General features: G+C 39.6%; 1 protein-coding gene across 1 annotated transcript in view; it reads right to left on the bottom strand.

Annotated features, from left to right (window-relative positions):
* Positions 1-2,746: 2,746 nt before the first annotated feature.
* LOC136871666 (uncharacterized) overlaps positions 2,747-18,095 on the bottom strand; it is a 114,786-nt gene continuing 99,437 nt past the window's right edge. The window contains exon 2 of the mRNA XM_067145161.2: positions 2,747-5,428. Coding sequence (XP_067001262.2) covers positions 3,279-5,345 — 2,067 coding nt within the window. The 5' untranslated portion in view covers positions 5,346-5,428 and the 3' untranslated portion in view covers positions 2,747-3,278. The remainder of the gene's footprint in view (positions 5,429-18,095) is intronic.

Genomic DNA, 18,095 nt, shown 5'->3' with positions numbered 1-18,095 from the left:
CAGCGGGCATGGCCACTTGTCTTAAGAGGACACTTTACACGTTCCACGATACTTTGTTATCAAGGGATTTTTCGACATATCTTGCATCAGTCTATTCATAACAGAATGTCGCTGATAAGATCGAGGTCAGGTTAAACTTGAGACGTCCACGTGCTGACTCTTGAGGCAGAAATACCATAGCATTTCAATAGCCCGGCAAACATGAGTAGGAGGGACGAGCGTGTTTAGATCTCGAGACAAGAAAAATTGTATTGCGGAATGACTTTCAGTGAGAGAAGTTTCCTGAAGAATTAAACTGCGGGAAAACACAATTGTGAGGAATGAAAGTGACATTTTAAGTGAGTGGGAGGAAAATAGGAATCGAGGAAAGAAAATAAATTGGGAATCAGTTTTCGTAGAAGTGTACATTGCGGTATATCAGTGGTTCAAATGTGTTCGAGCAAAAACTGAGTGGGCCAATGTTCCAGGAAAAAGCGCAAGAAATCGCAAATAACCTGAAAGTTCAGGTTAACTGAATAAATAATTTGTGTCCCGCTGGGTCATTATTCCCTTTTCGAGAATAATGCAGCAAAGAAAAATGTACCAAATTGTACAATCTGCTGCTGAATGATTACTTCCCTAAGTTGCAATGAATGTAGTATCTCCCAGGTAAATATTTAGCTAGAAATTATTTAGGAATGATCAAAATACAGGTGCATGCGTATATTTAAGGTGGATGTTATCTGCCGTTAAAATGTGGTTAATTTTTTGCAACCTTGTTTTAGCGGACACCTCTCGTAACGGACATTTTTCCATGGAACCGACGGTGTACGCAGAAAAGAGGTCCGACTGTAGTACGAACATTTTAGCATAGTGAACTATAATGAGAATATTTTACAACGGCTTTGATAGAAACAGGATAGTCAGTGACCGCTTCTCTCAACTTCAAGGATGAGGATTATTATTTTAAGGAGCCTGATATTAAGGTTAAAAGCACCAAATACATGAAAGAACTGTGAAATCTTTATATCTAATTTAATAAGCCAGAGATAACAAATTAACAGTAATAAAGGCAATTGGATATAAAGATGATTTCCAGATAGATGAGACGACTAATGCTGGCAAATAAAGACATTTACAAAAGGATACAAAAGTTGAAGACCAGAAAAGCAGCTGGGATTGATAATATTTCTGGGGATGTATTAAAGGCTGTGTGTTGGGAAATACTACCATATCTGATATACTTATTTGATAACTATTTGCATGAAGGAGCAATACCAAATGAATGGAGAGTTCCAAAACTAGCACCAGCGTACAAGGAAAATGGTACCAAACAAAGCGGATAATTACAGGTCAGTCAGCTTGACGTGTTTTTAAGATCTGGGAAAGCATTCTTTGTGACTGTATTAGACTGGGAAAGCATTCTTTGTGATTATATTAGACTGGGAAAGCATTGTTTGTGATTATATTATACAAGTTTACGAAATTACTACCTGGTTTGAGAGAAGACACTTCGGGTTTAGGAAAGGTTATTCCAGTGAAGCTCAAGTTGCAGTATTCCAGCAAGATATAGCAGATATTTTAGATTAAGGAGGTCAAATGGACTGTACCGCTATTGATCTATTCAAGGCTTTTGATAGGGTAAAACCTGGAAGATTACTGATGAAAATAAGAGCTATTGGACTAGACAAAAGAGTAGTTGAATGGGTGGCTAAATTTCTAGAAAATAGAACTCAGAGAATTAAGAGTAGGTGAAGTGTTATCTGATCCTGCAATGATTAAGAAGGGGGGACCTGTATGTTTTATTATATATATAGATGATATGAGTAAGGAACTGGAATCAGAGTTAAGGATATTTGCGGATGATGATATACTGTATAGTTGCAGGATTGTGAGCGATCGCAGGGGGACGTAGACAACGTTGTAAGATGCACAGCAGATAATAGGATGAAACGTAAACGGGATGAAAAATCAGTTGTAAATTTCACCAAGAGGGGAAGTCCTCTCAGTTGTAATTAATGTGTTGACAGGGAGATCGTATCTCACAGGGATCAATGAAAGTACGTAAGGGTTAATATAAGGAATGCTCTTCATTGGGGGAATCATTAACGAGGTTGTTAAGAAAGATTACAGATCTCTTCACATGGTTATAAGATTATTTAGGGGTTGTAGTAAGGATGTAAAGGAGAGGGCGTATAATCTCTGGAAAGACCCCAGTAAGAGGATGGTTCCAGTACAAGGGAACAGCACCAGGGTTACTTCATACGCTAACTGGAAAAGATCCAAAGCAAAGCAGCACGATTTTTTCTGGGCCATTTCCGACGAAGGAGCAGTGTCAAGAAAATATTGCAAACTTCGGGCTGGGAAGACTTGGCAGTGAGGAGACGAAATGCTCGACAGTGGTATATTTCGAGCTGTCAGTAGAGAGATGGCGTGGAGTAACATTAGTAGACCAATAAGATTGAGCGGAGCTTTTAAAAGTAGGAAAGATCATAATATGAAGGTAAAGGTGGAATTCAAGGGAACAAACTGGAACAAATATTCATTTATAGGACGAGGAGTAAGGGAATGTCATAAATTAACAAGGGAAATGATCTATGAATTTCCAAGTTATTAGGATATACCTAAGAAAAAGCTAGGTAAACAATTGACAGAGAATCTGCCACTTGGGCAAAAACACTAAATGGAAATCACTGATTGATTGATTGATTGATTGATTAATTGATTACGAAAAGATTTATATGAAGTTATGTAAGAACACTTGAAGTAAAAGGATAAAAACATTGCCTTGGTTTTTTCACTATTCAGCCTGAATTTTAATGCCAAGTTTTGTGTATGAAAATTCGAATAAACGTTTCTTAAAAAATGGTGCAAAAGCGAAATGAGGTACAGGGCCAATGTGTTGAACAATGCTTCACTATATTTAGTGAATATCCTCAAATCTGTAATTTCTATGTTTTAATGTGCTAATCTATATCCGGCAACAATGTCGAGACAAGCAGAGGCTAAAACAATACCACTGGGATAAACAACTATTCACATGACTAAAGGCTATGAGCTTAAATGCAATAGTTCACACTAGGTACTGATGTAAATATTACACTGTATGATTTTCTCTCCTTGTCAGTGCTAATATGTATACTCTTACCTTAGAATTAGTTCAATCACAGTCACGAGGTTTAATATACTTGTAATATACCCAATATACTTGTACAACATATACTTTCTAAAAATGAAAGTAACACAACAAAACAATTTATCAAGCAATACTCAGTTGTTGATAAAATGATCACAGATTCTTATACACCAAGTTTTGTCTGTAACAGGTCTGTACAGTAGCAGTAAAGTTTTAGTATTTTGTCCTGTATACAGTGGGACTGATTTCCATACCTATTAATGCGACTGACTTCTCCAACAACCTTTCCTGAGGTTCTCCAAGCATTCCTTTCTAGAGTGCCTTCCAGTAGGCCACCACTTGGTTCCACCTTCACGGTTACTCGGTATGTAGCCACGAAGCCCTTAGGCTGAACAACGTGAGCATTAGGTAAAATTAACTGGGCGTTCGTGACTTCATTTAGGACTAGAGGAACACATTTATCTTCACCTACAATAGAGAGTAGACCATTCACGTGATTCACTAAATCTCTTGCCACTTCCACCACAGCAGGTTCTTGGGGGGTTAGTGTCTTTTCACGTGCACAGATACAGTAATTATATGGTATACCAGCTTGAGCACAAGTTCTATTCCGAGGAACATTTCGGAATGGAGAATACCCTATCTTTCCCCACTGTTTTACACTAGAATTTTCTTTGAAGTTGTCCTTAGCCACATCCATTAATAGTTCATACACATCAAACCAACTAAGTAACACTTGACTGTTCTTCTCTAAACCTTTCTGAAGGTGAGGATATTCCTTTTTTAGTTTTGGGGGAAGAGAGACAGAGAAGAAAGGCATACGTTCCTCAACGCGCCCAATAACAGTCTGACGAATGCCATCAAATCTATTGCCATGATCACCCATCATTATGACTATAGTGTTCTGAAGATCACCACGCCTATACATGTTCTGAAACATCTTTTCTAATTCATCATCAATCACTTGGATCGAATTGATGTGGTCATGGCTGTACGATGTCAGAAAACTAAATGCAAAATATGGCAAATCCTTCATTTTTGTAATAAATTCTTCTGTATAATTAAATAAATATGTATACTTCGGAATATTTCCATAGCACCGATAATCAGATGAACGGAAATTTTTAAGATTATCCATTTGAAGCCAAAAAGGACGCATATAATAATCTGTTGGTTCATTTAGAAAACCCTTTGCTAGATAGTTGAAAGCAGTAAACTGAGGTAAGTCTTCGGCATACATGGTTATATATCCTTCATTACTGTATTCTTTCCAAGCAACAGGTAAGTCATCAAAGTTAGCATTCGCCTTTTCATCCCCCCAGTAAGGTGCCTGTACACCGTCTACCTTTCTCGCAGCAATACCAGTCAGCATGGTAAGAATATTTGGGTAAGTATTGTCACCTACTTTGGTCAAACCTGATAGAACAACAGAATCTAATACAGACATGAGAAATTTGTATGTTTTAGGCAATTGTCGGATGAAATTAAGGCGGGACATTGAATCCAACCCAAATATTAGAATACTAGGACGACCAGGACGAACTTTGGAAGTTTTTTCAATTAAATTTACCGAGGGCTCAACAACAAATGCATGTCCTGTTTCATGGACTAATTTACTCGTAGAAGTCAATATGCACCTTGCCACAACAAAAGGATGAGTGAGTTTCTCCTTTTTTCGGAATATTTTTTCTACTGACAACTGCACTTCATCATCTGTACCATTGCATCTCAATATGTCTGAGTATGTACACTCGTAGTCTTGTTCACTGCGACCACTCTCTTTGGCAGCAGACAAATTCAAATAAATAAAACCATTATAGTCAACATAAGTTAAATAGGGTTGATTCTCACCACATTTCACTGGATTCCACGAGAACAAATACTGAAGAATACTGGGATCGTAGGGGTTATGGTCTGGTACCATACAGACAGAAGGAACGTTTGTACCCTGCTTATCCATATGCAGCTGAAGGAAGTACATCTCAACAGATTGAATGTAGACGTTATATAGTGTATAAGGACCTAAAATGATAACTGCCAGCAACAGGGCATATGCAGATATCTTGCATAGTAATTTACGACAGGGCTTTGAACATCGAACAATGGGATGAATAATATACTGCACTAAACGCTTAATGTTTAGTCGCCGACAGGTAGCCTTCATGGTTGGATAGTCACCCCCTGATGTAGTGTCAGAAATGAGATTACTCGTTGACATCTGCCATGGCATGGTGGACGGACAGTGGCCTAATAATAACCACGTGTTGTTCAGGAGTCACCTGTCATAAGGAGTTCTTCGAGCGCTCTCCCCACCTGAAACAAGAACCAAGATTTCAATTGTAATTAGTCAGTGGATGATTTGAGTGAAATTTTGAACTAAATGGTCAAGGTTATGAAGAAGGATAAAATTATTACCAAAGTAAACAAAAGTTGTTTAAAAAAAAATAATAATAGAATACATTTAGTTGTTTAATTTCTATTCTAATAGCTAACGATCTTAAGATGATCAGTCATAATTTCGTCTTACAAGAGCTTTTTTTTTTTTTTTTTTACGTTTTAGAGGAGAATGCCACGAAGATGTCGCATTTACGCGTCTACAAATACAATCTATCTCAATCTGAGCGGAACCTACTCTCCCAGAAAAATGATTGCATGCAACTGGGAAATTAGCTTGTAGCAGACATCAAATTTGCACAGAAAGAGTTCAAAGACGTAGAATAATTATTCTACTCAGGCAGCAAATTAACTCACTCCAAGAGAGCTAGGTAATTAAGAGTATCCCTATTGGTGCAGGCCTAATAAAACATCCACTTTATTCCCTGCTTCACCCTTGAGGAGACTAGAGCTAACCCCATTGGTAGCCGAGACAAAGGAACAATGAACGTACGACTTTCAATTCATTTATGTGTTCCTGTGCTGGAGAGGTTTATTGTAGACAGGCAACAAGTCGAGGTGGACTAAATGAACATTACTGTCAAGATGCAATACCTTTTCACACATTTCTTAATGTATTTTTAATAAATGAAATTTCCCTACAGATGAAAATCTTCATCGGAGAAAAAATCGCACACCAAGAAGGGATTGGCAGATTCGGCATACAATTGAAGCTCGAACAGATAATCAAATGATCAGCGTAATGACGGAATGAGTCGAACCAGACAGCGATGGTTGAACTATCTTTACACCTGGGGCAGAGAACGTGCTGACTGCGGTCACCCACTGCCTGCATAACAGCTCGCAGGTGCTATATTCTCTGGCACGTACGCCAATACACTAAGGCAGGGCCTCAGAGTGCATGCACTGTGCACGGTGCAAAAGACGACTTCGCTTGGTTGACCAGAATGCAGAAACCCCACTCCTCGATTTGGAGCAATAGCGCTCTCTCTCTCTCTTTCCCCACGCCTGTCACGCTCGCTCCGCCTGTCTCCCTCTTCCTCACTTGCTCCGTAGCGCTCCAAATCAGAGCCGAGTTGAGCCGAGCTTAGCCGAGTAGCCCAGAGACGAAGCGTTGGTCCGAGCTGAGCCGAGTGGGACCGATGTACTGAGCACAGGAACTCTGCGCCACAGTTTTCACGCGTGAGATTTTGGGCGTTTGAGAGGCCCTACACTAAGGGAACACCCTTACTTTTTCACTCCTGAATAATGACGGTATTGATTTTTAGTTATTTTCTAACTGTTGGGTTCGCCTCAGTGTCGCTAACCATACAGTTTAGGTCCCTACTTGCCGATACGACGTCTTACAGTTACTGTTAATCTGGCAAGTTGGCACTATAAAGTCATGGTTTATTTCGTGATTTGCGAGAATTACATATTGCCAATGCCGTACTGTTAAAATGACTAGCATTACATAATTAAAGCATATTTTATTTTTCTGTGGGACTGTAAATATGTTTGGGTAATGCCAGGTAAGGAGAACTGTGGCATGTTCAAATAATGCATTTAATGACGTAGTGGGTGTGACATGAACGCAGCATTTTATTAATTACGGTTTTATTTCGTCCAACATTTACGTACAGAGTCCAATTAGGATGTCTAGGAAGCAAGAAAAATCTGCAATGAGTCCTCCGAAAAGGAAAGCAACAATTACCTCCTCTATATCCGGCTCCATGGCTAAATGGTTAGCGTGCTGGCCTTTGGTCACAGGGGTCCCGGGTTCGATTCCCGGCAGGATCGGGAATTTTAACCTTGATTGGTTAATTTCTCTGGCACGGGGGCTGGGTGTGTGTGTGTAGTCTTCATCATCATTCCATCCTCATCACGACGTGCAGGTCGCCTACGGGGGTCAAATCAAAAGACCTGCACTTGGCGAGCCGAACATGTCCTCGGACACCCCCGGCACTAAAAGCCATACGCCATTTCATTTACCTCCTCTATAAAGATCAGTTCAGTTCAGTTCAAATGGAAGGAAATTTCGTTATCAATCTAACTTAACCTAACCTTGTCTTGCCACGACTTTGATACGGTTTGCAGACTTAGCCTTTGTGTATTCTTATTAACTTACGGCATATATACATGTAATATATTTGCTTTTGTGTTGTTTTTTACGAGTTGCTTTACGTCGCACCGATATAGATAGGTTTTACGGCGATGATGGGAATGAAAAGGGCTAGAAATGGGAAACCCACGCAAAACCATCTTCAGGGCTGCCAACAGTGGGGGTCGAAACCACTATCTCCTGGATACTGGCTGCACTTAAGCGACTGCAGCTATCGAGCTTGGTACTTGTGTGTATTATTACCAAATAGGTTATGAAGATAATAGCGGAAAGTAGGCGTGAAAACTTGCGACAGCGACTGAGACTCACTCTGGAGGCTCGCAGTGTAGACGTACAACTGGGCATCAACGGCTGTGAAGTAATTCAGTGACAGACTTTAATAATATGTAACTGTTTAAAGAAAATACGGCTGGAATAGGTAGTATTTGCGCTATATGTGGTTGCAATCATTACAGAGGGCCATGTGCGTCAAAGTCTGTCTACAGATTCCCGAAAAAAATAAAGAAATGTAACTACGAGTTTAGATGTTTGGTTAGATTTATGTTTACACAACTTCAGTTTATATAGAATGAATACTTGATTTTACGGCAGTAGAAAGTGAGTCGCCTAAAAGCAAAACGGATAAAGTCCACTCCAGCACATTTTGAGAAAATGGCAAAAAACCACTACCACCTTCCATTAAGGCAGTTGCTTACAAAAATTAAGCATAAAATCACAAAAAAATTCACTGATTATTAGAGCAAGTAATAATACTCGTAGTATTGTTGTTTTAAAAGTGGACTTTATTGATTTTGCTTCTAAGAAGTGGACTTTATTCATTTTGCATGTTAGCAGTATGGATTTTACTCGTTTTGCTATTATTTATTAAAAGCACAAAATACAAGAAGACATAATATCCATGTTTCATTCACTATGGTTTAAGAGTGCCCTGGGTAGATATTTAAACACACAGTTCAGGAGCTTCCTCTTTTGCACTGCAAAGTTCATTAGCAGCATTTTCGTTGACGATTGATGACACTCCCAAGAGTCGAAGAAGTCAACGTAGAATTTCAGAGATGGGCTCAACTTCCAGTCAGAGCCAAAGTGCAATTCAAGAAACCTTTTCACATCTGATACTTTATTCTTGTTGACTGAAGTAGTGTTCTTTATAACAGGTGAAGGGTTTATAGCCAACACATTCTTCTTACTTTTCATCAGGGATCTGTAGGTTCCAGTTCTATGATAGTAAAACGGCTCCCCATCCACAAGGACCATGTGATGAAAAAGTAGCACTTGCAAGGCATGCATTTAAAGTGCCATTGTTGAATAGGTTTCATGTGCTCTGTTGCCTCTTGTTTCCAGTTAAATATATTCATGTCAATCCCTGGTTGACGAATGTTTAAAAATCTTTCAATGATGTTAATGTAGGTTTTTGAATCTTCGATTCTTCTCTCTTCTTGAATTTTTTTCAGAGAGACCGAATACCCGATCAGGGGGAATGAAGGAATGACCTCTTACTGGAAAAATTAACTGTACCTCCTCTACGTCTCTTGGTGCTTACAGAAGCCACCTTCGGAGCATAGCTATCATCGTCCTATCGTCAACATTAGTGTGTTCTCTTGTACGAAAGCTCTCTTAGTCGCACTGAGATTGACTCTTTTCTTTCTCACCTTTGATGGAGACACTACAGAAGGTGATACTTCCATTTTCAGAAATGGAAATCAGGCAATCTCTGATATAAAACTAGGAATAAAGCACTAGTAGAAAGCATGCAGCTTTAGCATAATCGTAGCTATGTTATATGTTGTTGTCACATGCCATAGAAGTCAGTTTCTGGTTGGTTGAAGTGCCCTTTACTCATTTTGCTTTTAAAACGCAGTGGACTTTATCCGTTTTGCATCTAACCTGAGTTTTTAAAGGGGAAATACTTAAGGATGTTATGGATTTTGCTAGTATATTATTTCATGCTTCAGTAGACACATCTTTTACCGATATATTTCTACCATTATCTCATTTTTTGTAAAAAGTGGACTTTATCCGTTTTGCTTTTAGGCGACTCAAGTGATGTACTAATTGATATTACTGATTTTAATAGATTCAAGCAATGAGTTATTCGGAGCAGACGAGCAGACCTGGATGATATATTCAAAAGAGATGGGCCAGAACATTTGAACAAAACTTGTATTGTATGTTCAGATCATTTTGTGCAGAAAGATTTTAGAAACAATAATTTATTAAGTCAGGGGTAAATATTTCAAACACATTAGTGATGGGACATTGGATTCATTTTACTGAATCGATTCATTTGATTCCGTTCACGTTACTGAATCGATACAGTGATCCGATTCACGGCACATTAGTCACCGCTCCTACTGCATCTGTGTACTATGTGCTGGTAAGACAGCAGCAACAGCATTTAGTGCTCGCAGCTGCCATCTGGTCTTCATACTATAAACTCCTTTCTTAGAAAAAAAAAAATGCTAATCACTCTAATACATCGAAGGTTTCCGAGACGCAGGATGGGAAAGGTCTAGGATTAGGAAGGTAGCAGCCATGGCGTGAATTAAGGTACAGTCCCAGCATTTCCTGGTGTGAAAATGAGGAAACTACGGAAAACCATCTTAACGGCTGCCGACGGTGGGATTTGAACCCACCACCCCCCGAATGCAAGAGCATAGCTACGCGATACTAACCGCACGACAACTCGCTCGCAGTAATCGGGATATAGTGGGTTCGAACCCCACTGTCGGCAACCCTGAAGATGGTTTTCCATGGTTTCTCATTTTCACACAGGCAAATGCTGGGGCTGTACCTTAATTAAGGACACGGCCGCTTCCTTCCCATTCCTAGGCCTTTCCTATCCCATCGTCGCCATAAGACATCAGTGTCAGTGCGACGTAAAGCAAAAAAAAAAAATCCAACTCGCTCTGTCATTTTTGAAAATATGTATTTTCTATTAGGTGAGGATTTTTTAAATAGTCATATTTTGTATAGGCTACCTGAGATGTACAGTAGCCCGCTGGTTTTCTGATTCAACATACTGTTGGTTAAGTTATTGCGTCTGTCCACATATGATTGACGTCTTGTGCAACGATGTGACATAATATGAAATGAGAGAATACTGAGCTGTTCTTCCCAAAGTTAAGGAAGAATGCACAAAGTGTTCACAAATGGCAAACAAGTGCAGAGTGTTGCGAACAAACTGTCCAGATATAACAGACTTGTGTTGAAAGCTAGGCTAAGTGGTTTAAATCAAACTAAATTGAGAAGTAAAACTACAGAAAAGAATATTAGTGATTGAGAAGGTATTTTTGTAGTGATGTAGCAGATAACTTCATAAAACTCCAGACTTAACTTAAGGACAGAGGGGAGGAGATACTTAGATAAAGAGTTCTGCTTTGTGAGGCTTATGCTGCAGTATTCCTAACCAAGTACAATGATTTGAAAATGAGTTACACTGTGAATGAAAGATTAAATATTGGTGATAAGATAAGAGACCTAATTGTAATGGAAGAAAATGAGATCATCGACAGTAATGTGCAAACTACACAGGCAAATGCAATTATGTTGTTGGTTTGGCAATCTCAAGACTGCCACACAGTGAGTAAGTGTTTTGATGTCACTTAAACTTAATTCCCATTACCCTGAAAACTTCCTCGTATTAGCAAAGAAATGTGAATCAAGTAACATGATTTTCCCCAATGAATGTTCTCACATGTTGTGTCCACTGTTTTTCAGAATAATGTAAATAAATTCATATGTGAAAGCACTCAAGTTAGTGAAGACCTTAACTGAATGAAGGTATGTGTGATTCCGTGTTGGCCCATAAATACGTTGCACTCCTCAACAAAGCTTTTGTAAAATAAAACAAATGGTTCCTACACATCTCAGCAGGAAAAGAAAATGCCAAGTAATACATATGTAATGTTATGTTCAAGTGCATTTGGATGTACACAATATAGTATGTGTATATATATAATTATGGTATGTGCATGGTTGTCAGTACATATGGTTGACTGGCCTGCAGTTGTATGCAAATAATTACAGAAATTTGTCATGACTAAAATTTAATTTGTGGAAAATAGCATTTGTACAGTAGGCTAAGTTATTTTTGAATGTATATAGTTGTCACTCTTCATGACATAAGTGAGAATTGTACACAGTAGGCTATCACATGAAAAAAAAAAAAAAAAAAAAAAACAGTAGTTTTGGTCTGGCTGTAGGCCAAAAATGGATGTTAGTTTTCATACCTTATTTCGTGACTAATGAAATGTTATAACCACAGATCAAACATTTTGTATTTGAAAAGCTATTCCATCATTCCTGTAAAACTTAAAACGAATACATTTTCGTGTACAGATGAAATTTCGAGATCTCTGGTTCTAGTATTATGTCATAGCAACACGTTGGTCATAGCAGCCACAAGGAGCAGTCGACAGGTGTTCGTTTTTACACTGCGAGCCGCTAGATAGTGCTAGTGGCGCAGTCTCGTCGGAAAGATATGCACTTTCGGGAAAGTTTCCGCTAATACCTTTATAACCTATTTGTTATTACAGCGTGATTTCCCTTCAGTCCGACAAATAATAGCAAATTTACACAAGGCAAACACCGAAAAACACGATTATACACAGTTAAAAAAAATTAGGGGAACATGTTTTTGAACGTATGCCATGCTCCACAAAACAATACTTCGCACCCAGGTATATTACCAATCAAACCTTTATTATTTACCGTTCAACTATACAAAAGAACATCGATGGATTCGCGTTCATTTTCAGAACACAAACGGAAATGTCCAAATCGGGACGAAAACAAGTGATAACAGTCCTCCAGGGTGGATTTTTATCACAACTGGAGAGCTTCGGTATGGTGAAAGTCCTCCATGAGCATTTATCACAGCGAGGTCTCTGAGAGTCTGGTGGAATAGGACGCCCACGAACACTTCTGTCAAGCCTATCCCACACATGATCGATGGGATTAAGGTCGGGATTCACTGCTGGCCATTCTATCTCTTGAATGTCCAGTTCTCGCAAGACAGCTCTGGTGATGCGCGCTACATGAGCCCTGGCATTGTCGTGCACGAGTACGAATTCAGGGCCAACACAGTATGCAGCAACCAACGCATGCTGTAGCACTATCTGCTCGATGTACTCCGCAGCAGTAAGATTACCACGGACTACAAGATCCGTACGGCCATCAATACTGATGCCACCCCACACTATCACAGAACCTTGTCCGCTTCGGTCGCCTTCCTGGACAACATTTGACATGTACTGCTCACCACGGCGTCTCCATACACGTTGACGTCCATCACGCTGTGTCAGGGGGAAATCTGGACTCGTCTGTAAACAACACAGGTCTCCATTGGCGAAGTTGCCAGTTGACGTGGGTACGGGCAAACAGAAGGTGAGCTGCGCGATGTTGTTGCGTTAAACGGGGCACTCGAACAGGACGTCTGGATCGTAAGGACACTTCTCCTAACCTGTTCCTTACTGTCTGGTCAGACACCGTGACTCCAGTGACCTTCGCGAGGTCTTGTTGCAGTTCTTTGGCAGTTGCTGAACGACACCGCAACGCACAGGTGGTCAGATATCTGTCATCCTGTGGGGTTGCCATGCGTTCAAGACCTTGTCCAACCCTCCTTGTTAACTGGCCTGTCTCAATGTAGCGATTCCACAAGCGGTGAATAACTGACGGAGAGACATTGCGATCCACAGCAACACGAAGAAAAGTCCATCCTTCCTGGATCAAAGTGACGGCCCTTGTGACTTGAACCTCGTTAAGATGTTTCATGGGATGTGCTGGTTTACGTATAACGTGCTCAGATGACCGCAGTAGTCTGTACCTCACAACGACACACGGACGCACCGCTATTGTACTGAGGGCTCACCTGACAGTTTAATGCATGACTACGGCTACAGATGGAGTATAGATTCGATCTGACACACCCTGAGTAGCTAAGGTCTCAAGGTATGCTGTACGACTATTGAAACCCCATCTACAAAATTAACGTTCACATACCAGACGTTGCAAGACATGCTCCCCTAATTTTTTTTTTAACTGTATAGTAATGCGTATATCAAAATAAATGCAGAAACATTTAACATTAACTTGAATAAGGGTGAAAAAGAGTGTTTATTTCCTTAATTCCTCACTGAGCTCGAAAACCGACTTAATATCATTTATTATAACTTGCTTGGGCAAGGGTAATTCCATTATTGATACTTACAATGAGGTTAGTTTGTTGATGGTTATAACTCTCTCGTGATATCAATATGTAACTAGTCAAGTTGGCAGCACCGATGAGCCATTAAACAAACAAAAAGAAGAAAGGATAGGGTGGCGATATTTGCCTTTTAGTGTATAGCCTTACGCGACGAGTACAATACACACAAACCATCCATCCATCCATCCATCCATCCATCCATCCATCCATCCATCCATCCATCAATCAATCAATCAATCAATCAATCAATCCTGATCTGCATTTAGGGCAGTCGCCCAGCTGGAAGATGCCCTAGTTGTTGTTTTCCTAGCATTCTCTTAAATGATTGCAAAGAAATTGGAAATTTATTCAACATCTCCCTTGGTAAGTTATTCCAATCCCTAACTCCCCTTCCTATAAACGAATATTCAGCTATGGTGGCCTAGGTAGGAAAGTGGGCGGTGTTCTGAGTCACAGCATGACCACTTCAAATCAACAAATCTCACTTATTTATATACAGAATAATTACAAACAAAATTCCCTTATTCTATGAGCAAATGACATAATATTATGCGTGATACCTAATTATATTACAGTCTAAATGATGAAAATCAGAACATAAAATCTAATGAATTGGGTCAATTAATGATAATAATAAATGCTGAATGAAACATGTAACCCTGTTGTACGGTTACAGCATGGAGTGACCGGGATTTGAACCACGGTATCCAGCGGTGAGAGGCCAGCGCGCTACCGCCTAAGCCATGGAGGCTTCTTAAACACAAATATTATTTGAATTCATTTGAAGAGAACCAGCAACCTTTTTTCACCGGTGAACCCATGAGGAGAGAGGGATCTTTCATGTAATGAAGAACGGTAAAACGGCTTAAAATGTACAAGGTGTCCCATTCCAAAGGCGTTCCAGAAACTGTCACGCATTGTGTAAACATTTCACCGAATGCGCTCAAATTTGGATAGACAATCCATTACATGATAATGTTGACGTAGCAACACTGCACTCCGTAAACACTGAAGAAGTGTGTCAACAGACAGGTTCCGTGAGTCGTCGTGTTTGGAGCTCATATTCCAGTTCAGCGGAAGCGGAATAAGTGACGTGACGTGGCTGCTTGCTAATACTTGTAACCATTGTATACTGAACCCATGACCTTTGAGTCATAAAGAGCCAGAGTCCTAAAGTCATTACATGAGGTCTCATAAATTACAAGTCATGAGCTCTAGCTACATTTTTTTAAATCTCTGAGCAGAGACGACACGAGGAAAAGCAGGTGGCGATTCTCATTCTCACGCTAGAGAAATTACGTCGCCCGCACGTGTAGAATGTGCAGGGATATGGCGGGACTATTTTTCTAATAAAAGTACATATTAAGAAGAATTGCCGACGAAACTGCCGTAATAAACGTCAGGAAATTGTAAGTGAAACCATTTGGTTATTAATGGTAAATAGCTCCAGAAGGAAATTTGTCGAAAGACGCGCCTGTTCGTTTGAGCTCTGTTACATAGACCAAAAATATAGTGCTTAGCTTATGAGGTAATGTAACAACTCAGTTGGTTAAGAAAACCCCTTAAATTCTTATCAACTTCTTATTCTTATTCTTCTTTTTCTACCGTTTTTCCCCACACCTGTGGGCTCGCGGATGCGAACTGCGTTGCACATGTGGATTTGGCCCTCTTTTACGACCGAATGTCCTTCCAGACGCCAACCCTATATGAAGGGATGTAATCACTATTGCGTGTTTCTGTGGTGATTGGTAGTGTGATGTGTTGTGTGAATGTGACGAGGAGAGTGTTGGGACATGCACAAACAACCAGTCCCCGGGGCAGAAGAATTAATCAGAAGCGATGTAAATCCCCGACCCGGTCGGGAATCGAACCCGGGACCCTAAAAACCGAAGAGCAGAACGCTGACCACTCAGCCAACGAGTCGGACAAATGCTTATCATGAACACCGCTACTAAACTACGCAACTATGTGTTATGTCGTGATCAGCCAGAAGTACATTTCTATGGGATAAAAAAATCCCTTAATGGGATTTTCCGAAAACAAAAAATATGTGTTTGTTTATTTTTAAAGGAGATTCCAAATACCAATTTTAACATCTGTAAACTTTTACGTTTTTAAGATATAGATATCCTCATTTTAGAAATTCACCCCCCCCCCCACTTTTTTTCACCGCCGTAGCGCCGGAATAACCAAAAATCCTCCCTTAGTGAACACCTACACACTAATATAAATGTTTCCCCATTATGTCCAGTAGTTTTGGCTCGGCGAAGAAGAATTAGTCAGGACATGTTATTTTATATAGAGAGATTACTGTCGTGTAAAGAATTTGTGATAGCAAGTGTTTCAAGTCTTGCGAAAATGGGAAGGAATGTGGACCAGGTTGTTGAAATCCTGTAGTGTTGACGAGACTTTATGCCGGGATTTCATTGTAGGGAACCCGAGAATTTATTTTGTGTAATTTAATGATAGGGGAATAGGGTCAGTTCAGTTAGGATTCCACGTGAAACCGTAGGACCGTGATGGATAAGAATATTTCAAGTGGCATTGTAAATTACATCTCTTCGCATAATCTATGTGGGTCAAGAATTATATTTCATGTGAATTGCCCGTGGGGCGAGGTTTTCATTTGATGCAGGTCAAGATAACGTGTATTTTGTTGAGTGATAGGAAAGAAGGGTCGTGTTCCCGTTATTCAAGCCACCTGTTAGGAGGTCGAGCCAGTTTATTATTAGAAAGAAACTGTAACCGAGATTTGTCATTTGTAGTAAAATGTTTGGAATTAGATTTCGTTATTTTAGAAGAGACTCGTTTTAGTAGAAACTCGAATTCATTATCGAAGCGACGGAAATGAGACGATTGTACGTTATGTTGGAAATAACCATTTTCAGGGAAGTCAACATTTGAGAATTGGTAGTGATGTTTTTTGATGCTGGTTGAGAGTTGTACAAAGTTTTGCGATTATTTGATTTAAATGTCGCGATAGATGTCAATCCATAGAGTTCGTGATGGATGATTGTGTTGTGTTGTCGGTTTCCAAGGCACAAATGTAGGTTCTTGTGTTATGAGGTCATGCTTGTAGAGCACATGGGGTGCAGCAGTCTATCCACCCTAGAGTTGGATGAGGTGCATTACGACACTTCAGTCTCATCCACCTGAAATCATATCGAAGGAGGTGCCGGAATTAGTCCAAGGGATAACCGTAGGCGTTATAAGCGATTTAAAATGGGTGGTTTTATTTTGCGTTGTGTGTAAATGTATGCAGATTATAGGATGTAAGATTAGGATTATCCAAGGTAGTTTATTAATTATTATTAGTGTCAATGTAAACTTGTTGAGTGAAGTCATGAAATAAATAAATAAATAAATAAATAAATAAATAAATAAATAAATAAATAAATAAATAAATAGTACTGGTAATTATGACAATGTATCCCGTTTTCAGCTGCGGTGAAGAAAACGTCGAGCATAAACAACATTAGATCAAGATTTTCGTCAAAGGAATGTTTCTGATAAACAGGTCCGAGTAACAACGAAATATGTAATTAAATAGTTAGGGAGTTTAAAGAAACCATTCGTCCGGTGTACATAAAACTGGTTGTTAATTAGGATTATGAGATTACTTCATTTATTTCTTAAATTCACTGGAATCGTATTCGAGAATTAGCTTGAAACCAAGTGACTAACTTTAAAATGTATTCTGGAAATCTTAGCTTTATTTGCGGGGAAATCTCAACTTATTTACGTAACGATTAAGGGGACATGTCCGATGGCAAGGGACTTTACTGCCTCAAGTGTTGTGAGAGTTTGTTGTTATTTTGATTTGTTGAGCACCAGAAGTTTGGATGGTCATGGGGTCATCAACCTCAGTGACTTAGATTAGGGCAATCTGCCATTACAGCATTATTTTCCTTGCGGTCATTATCCACAAGGACTTCAACGTAAATCATTGAGGTAGATGTCGGTCCATGACGTAGTCGCATATCACATCGATTCAAGTAAGGGTCCATGCCGTACAACCACTGTGTGGCACATACCGATATGATTGCCTTAATTATACCAAGAGTCCAGAGCTCGTGTTACGGGGGCTGGATCATCACGAATCATTATGGTGGTACATGCATTCTCGCATGGAAACCGATCTTCGGGATCTCCAGACTTTCTTTATTTCATTCTTAAATTAAGACGGTGGTTTCTAATAAGGATGCCCCTCAGGCATTTGAATTAAGATCTCCAAAGCTAGCTCTCTCATCATCGCTATATTTTTTTAATGGACAAGACTG

The sequence above is a fragment of the Anabrus simplex genome, chromosome 4 (genome assembly GCF_040414725.1).
Source record: "Anabrus simplex isolate iqAnaSimp1 chromosome 4, ASM4041472v1, whole genome shotgun sequence".
Lineage (NCBI taxonomy): Eukaryota > Metazoa > Arthropoda > Insecta > Orthoptera > Tettigoniidae > Anabrus > Anabrus simplex.
This window is presented reverse-complemented; position numbering and strand designations above follow the sequence as displayed.